The sequence below is a fragment of the Adiantum capillus-veneris genome, chromosome 10, assembly GCF_014529385.1.
Source record: "Adiantum capillus-veneris isolate H3 chromosome 10, ASM1452938v2, whole genome shotgun sequence".
NCBI classification, from domain to species: domain Eukaryota; kingdom Viridiplantae; phylum Streptophyta; class Polypodiopsida; order Polypodiales; family Pteridaceae; genus Adiantum; species Adiantum capillus-veneris.
In genome coordinates this window covers 142,491,552-142,497,128 of record NC_140940.1, presented here as the reverse complement: position 1 = coordinate 142,497,128, position 5,577 = coordinate 142,491,552, and the positions used below count along the sequence as shown (strand labels likewise).

Below are 5,577 nucleotides of genomic sequence, written 5' to 3'. Positions count from 1 at the left end.
GTTTAGAGATTCCAATTTCAAATAAGGGGTGGCAAGCGCATACATCTTCATGCATCATGCCGCCATCCTCATCCGTTTCGAGTGCCAGCCCAACTTGATCCTAATGAGCTTAGTCTGGCATTTTTATGCGGCGCAAATAGCAGTCATGCATCTTGGCCCATCCCTAGATTGCTATGGCCATCACAAGCACGACCACAAGTCATGCATCGCTTCGCTTGCAAGGTGATGGCCTCCCATTGTGAGCGTGTGTGCCCTGTCAGGTGGTTGTAATCAAGGTCCAATTTTAACAAGGCTGTACAATTGAATAATTGTGGGGGTATATAACCTACAAGGTTGTTCATGTCTATGTCCAACTTCTGTAGCTTCACCAACATGCCCGTCTCTGTTGGTATCAATCCATTTAGCCCATTGTTCTGGCCTCAAAAACCATTAAGTGGGAGCAATTACCAATATCTGAGGGAATGCTGCCATACAAGTGGTTGTCTGATAAGGAGAGAACCATCAGCTTTTGTAGCATACCCAAGCTAGAGGGAATGGTGCCAGTCAGTTTGTTGCTCTGGAAATCAAAAACCTGGGCTGTAGAAAGGCTGCTAAGAACTGAAGGGACAGAACCTGTGAGAGAGTTACCAGCAAGAGCAAGAACTTGCAAGTTCGGCAAACCGGCAAGCTCGACCGGAATGGGCCCAGAAAGCTTTTGCCCTCTCAAATCCAGAACTTGCAAGGCCAAGAGCTTCCCCAGAGATGAGGGTATCCCACCCGTGAAGTGGTTCCCAGTCAAATTTAGCACTCTTAATGAGCCAAATGAGCCTAAAAAGAAAGGAATGTTACCTGATAAATTGTTTTCTGCCAGGTCGAGGACTTGAGACATCCCCTATCATCAACTCAGGCCATCACTATCACCAACCCCTTCAGCAACAACCATGATAGGTCAAAAGAGCAGGACAACAAGTCAAAGCCAGAAAGCTCGACAAATCTGGATACCGAAAAGCCAGATTGGCCAAAAACAGATATGGATCAAGAAGACAAAGATCTCTAATGACAAATCACAAGATCCAACACCAAAACAAAAGCAAGGAAAGTGTGCATGAACGGGTAAGAATATCACAAAGTCGCAAGCTTTCACAACTCAGGTTTGGGCTCCAAAGAAGCTGATTCAAGCACAAAAAAGTCAGGAATTCATTTGGATTCCAAAACAACCACAGTATCAACTTTCAAAGCCTAAATACCATCCCCAACCCAACGTACAAGGGCTGAAGCAAAGACCACAGGTGACTCACACAACAAAAAGGTGGATCCCAAAGAAGTCCCTTCAAACACAAACGAAGCACGGGCAAGTATGGGTTCCCAAACGAGAGCCAGCAACAAAAGAGCCAATAATCGCCAAGAAATGGGTCCCAAAGAAGAACAACAAAACTGCTGTCAGTGCATCCCTGCTTGAACAATTCTTCCTACTATTACAGTATAGTTAGAAGAGAGCAAGTCGCTTCAATCAAGCAATGATACAGGAGCTTCAAAGACCATTACATTGCTTAGAATAAGAAGCCTCGCCAACAAATGCCAATAAGCAAATTACTTATACCCACATCTTGCACAACATAAATCTTTTCCATGCATTGACTGTGCATGCATAATAGGGCTACATTACAAGGCTTGCATAGGCACATCTTTTTAATTTCCCAAGCACAACACATACCCTTTGCGATACCCTGTCGTAAAGGATGACTCCAAATAGGAAGGGGGGAGGCATTGTGAATGCGGACCTAATATTATGACTATTAGAGGGCAATGTTTTGTGAGATGCATTGAATTTTTGCGTTTTATTGTGATAAATGTTTGACGAAATTTAGAGTATATGCCCTCATAGTAGTGTTACAGAGGAGTATGGTGACAAAATCCATATATGAGCCCCTAGGGACATGTGTATAGTGTACATAGCATTTGGATTTCTATTTGAGTGATTTTTCTTTTGTTAAGTTTTTTTAAAGATTTTCTTTGTTTATTATTAAGAAAAAAAAAAATCCATAATCCACATGAAGAAAAGACTGACGAGAGTCCTGAGCAATACAAAGAGAAGAAGCTACAGCGAAACGATGAAACTTCACGAAGTATGTCTCAGCAGCCACTACAACAGCCGAAGAACTTGTCATAAAGCAGTGTCAACATGCAACCGACAAGTCATACAAGTCAGAGTCGAGTAGCTAAGCCACAAAATGAGTGAGGTGTTAGTCCCAAAGCTTCAAAGTAATATTCTCTGTGGTCTAAGCGTCTTAGCTATTCTAGGTACTGCTCAAGTTGGAAGAGTTGAGCATATTTACGTTGTGTCGCTCATGCTGGTATAGGTGAGCAAAAGAGTCAAAGTCTAAGTACTTAAGTCTGGTGAAGTGAAGGAGAAGGTCCAAAAGACACTCACATACTGAGACAAAAAGATATGAGTGGAGAAACTTCTACATCAAAAACCCTTCTTGGAAAGGTGGAGCTATTGAGACATCTTTTGATGTCAGATGTGCTACATTTATTCCTCGAAACACCCATCATATCCTTCTTTCACATTGCATGCTTTTGTTGACAAATTTCTCATATGCATATAGAGTGTCCCATAATCGGCACTTGCATCAGGCACTCTTTCCATGTTTCACCCAAGCACTCACCCTTCATGAACATGTACTTCACGTTCAACTGCTCAACTCCAATAAGAGCGTATACCAAAGGCATTTTTTTCCCCACCAGGTTTTTTCCCTTTGGTCATCCAGATTTTAGACCCTAATCTAAAAGACACCTATCACCATCCTCTTGTACATATTCCTTCTACATCAAAAATAAGGAAATGCTACTCAAATCAATTGACAAATGAATTGGAGCACCAATTTCAGATCATAGCATACTTCTCCTCAATGGCGAGTCGAAGAATGGCCTACAATGACAAAGCTGCAGACAACACTAACAACATGATTGCACAGAAACAAAGAAGTCACCAATGAAGAAGAGCAGACATAAAAGTAATCAGAGGATCTCAAAAGATGAATGGTTATGATGATAGATGTCCGCTCTAATGGATCATAGTTCTTGTTGTGGTTCGACAAAGATACAAGCAGTGCAACAGATGAAGCCAAAACAACAGCAAAGTGTTGACTGCTGGGTCACCAACACAACAAAATCCTTACAAAGTTGTCATTGGCTCACAAGATCAGAAAGCCAATCACTCAATTCTACAGATTGTAGAAGTTGTTTCTGAGAATCACAAATACTCCGAATTGACAGATTTGCTAGAGCAAATTATGGATGGAGCTTTCTCTATCCATGATGATAAGAGTCAAGTTAAACAACATTGGGTTCTTTTTGAATTTAGATCTGGCAGTAGACCTATATTGACAGAAACAGATGCTGCAGCTCGAAGCGTGGATGTGACAGACATCAAGTTCGTCATCAATTATGATTTTCCTGAATCATGTGAAGACTATGTACATCGGCTTGGACGAACAAGACAAGATACTGCAAAGGCTATAGCCTATACTTTCTTTCCAACAACAAAACGATAACAAAGACCACATCGCCATCGACAATTAGGTCATGTCGGGGATGACATGAACGCGGAAGGGGGGAATGTTGACCGCTGGGTCAACAACACAACATAACTCAAGTTTCGTACCAAAGTCGTATCTTTTGCGAGTTATGAAATGCTGCGGATTATGGCTATAAACGTCATTTGTAATGAGTAGTTATTCTAATTTCAGAAGCCGGGGTGCAATGGCACTTCCAGATTGTAAATACAAAGCCATTTGACCCTTTCAACCCCATTTTTGGTTAAACCTAAGGTAGCCTTAGTATATAAGGTACCTAGGTCATTTTGTAAAGGAGACTTTTATCATAATCAAAACTTAGCACTGCCGTCTACTGTGTGTGAGAGAGAAAGAGAGTGAGTGTGAGCTTCATCCTCTTGCTACGCCCTGCTCGCTCAACACATTGGAGATCCGACTGCACCATTGCTGTAGGCTCGAGGAGAGCTACGTGACAACGCCAAGCATTCCACGCGAGACGAAGCGCACACACCGACGCATCTATGAGCTATTTGTGGCCGTAAGTGTATCAAACGATGCCTGTTTTCTGCATGCTAGTAGTCTATAGAATCGTGGCGACGTAAGCTACGCATAGGTACTCATAAATTCTGTTCTGTCATCCTACGCGTTTTCCACAGATGGGTTTTGAGTGTAGAAGCTTAGGGACAGGTGTATCCTAGTGAGGGGACGGTGTTCCTTCAGTTTCGTATGATTCTGGCATGATTAGGTGAGTTACCTTCCCTATGTGTGTATGTGGCTAGGTGGTGTAGTTGAGGGTAGTGAGGTTCTTGATTGTGGTTTAGTTGGCCTTCCAGAGTGTTGTATGTGTAGGATGGTCTCAGCCTGACAAGCTTAAGAGATTTCCTCCGTGTGCCTATCGTGTCATCTGTGTCCTCGATTGACATTATGTTGATCTAGGTAGTGTTTGCATGCACTTCATGGGTGTGTGAGACTTCCCGTCCAACAATAAAGGAAGAGATTGTCTTACGGTGCGAGGTTGCGCTTGATACTCTAGTTGTCAAGTACATGATTGCAAGACAATCACTGTTAGTCTCCTTTTGGTATATGAGATCAAAACTGCTCAAAGGTAAGTACATTCCTATGGACCAAGTTTCTGCAGGTTTGGAAGATAATCCTGCTATGGATGTGGAAGTGATTGATAAAGAGCATGGCCTAATGTTGGTGGTTACAAAAAGGGAGCTATGCAATCTTCTGCAGTTGCGGCATGACATAATTGAAGAGTCAATGGACAAGGACCTATCAGATTTTTCCTTTTTCCTAGTTGGCCGTAAGCTTATGCGGCGAAGGGAAAAAGATATTTTGTGCAAAGAGTTGGATGGTCGGGTTGAAATAGTGTCAATGTAACAGAGATTCTTGTGAACCCAAGTGTATACGAATGACTTTCAATACATGAAGTTTTTTGAGCTCATTTGTCAATTGTGCCCTGTGAATATAAGTGTGCTTGAATTACATTTCTTTAGCATGTCAAATCTCTCTCTCTCTCTCTCTCTCTCTCTCTCTCTCTCAATGTTAGACAAGACAAAGACATGATAGAAGAGTCATCTTAATTCATCAGAAAGTACAAACTTTTTCGTGAACAATGGACTGAGATACAATTTCTGTAAGTATAGAATCAGAATGTCTTCAAGGTAAAAATCAAAGGAATGCCCCTCGAAAGAAGGTGGTGAGATAGTTGTTCCCGGTGGATTTAGTTCTCCCTTTTCAAGAGTATCATCAATTAGTAGTGTATTAGCTGCATCAAAGGGTACACCGATTTGGCTAAACGGTTTGTACAAAAGAGGTAAATGTGGTTTTTTAGGGTGGTAGTGGCCCTCGATGGTAACACATTTTCTTTGATCATACAAAAAGGCAAAATCTGACGTGTGAGCGCCGCATACACTGCAAACTATTGTAACTAGTGGCGACAAGTTTTGCCTTTGCATTAAAGACCATATGGCAACTCTGAAGCGCGAAAGAAGAAACTGAATAAATTCCTTGGTTCCTGGACGAAGAATCACGACTC

The 5,577-nt window shown here is 41.9% G+C and overlaps 1 protein-coding gene across 1 annotated transcript; it reads right to left on the bottom strand.

The window, feature by feature from the left end:
• Positions 1–400: 400 nt before the first annotated feature.
• Positions 401–868, bottom strand: LOC147449764 (uncharacterized). Its single transcript, XM_086521627.1, has one exon. It carries the CDS (start codon positions 866–868, stop codon positions 401–403), a length of 468 nt encoding a protein of 155 aa, XP_086377753.1.
• Positions 869–5,577: the final 4,709 nt, after the last annotated feature.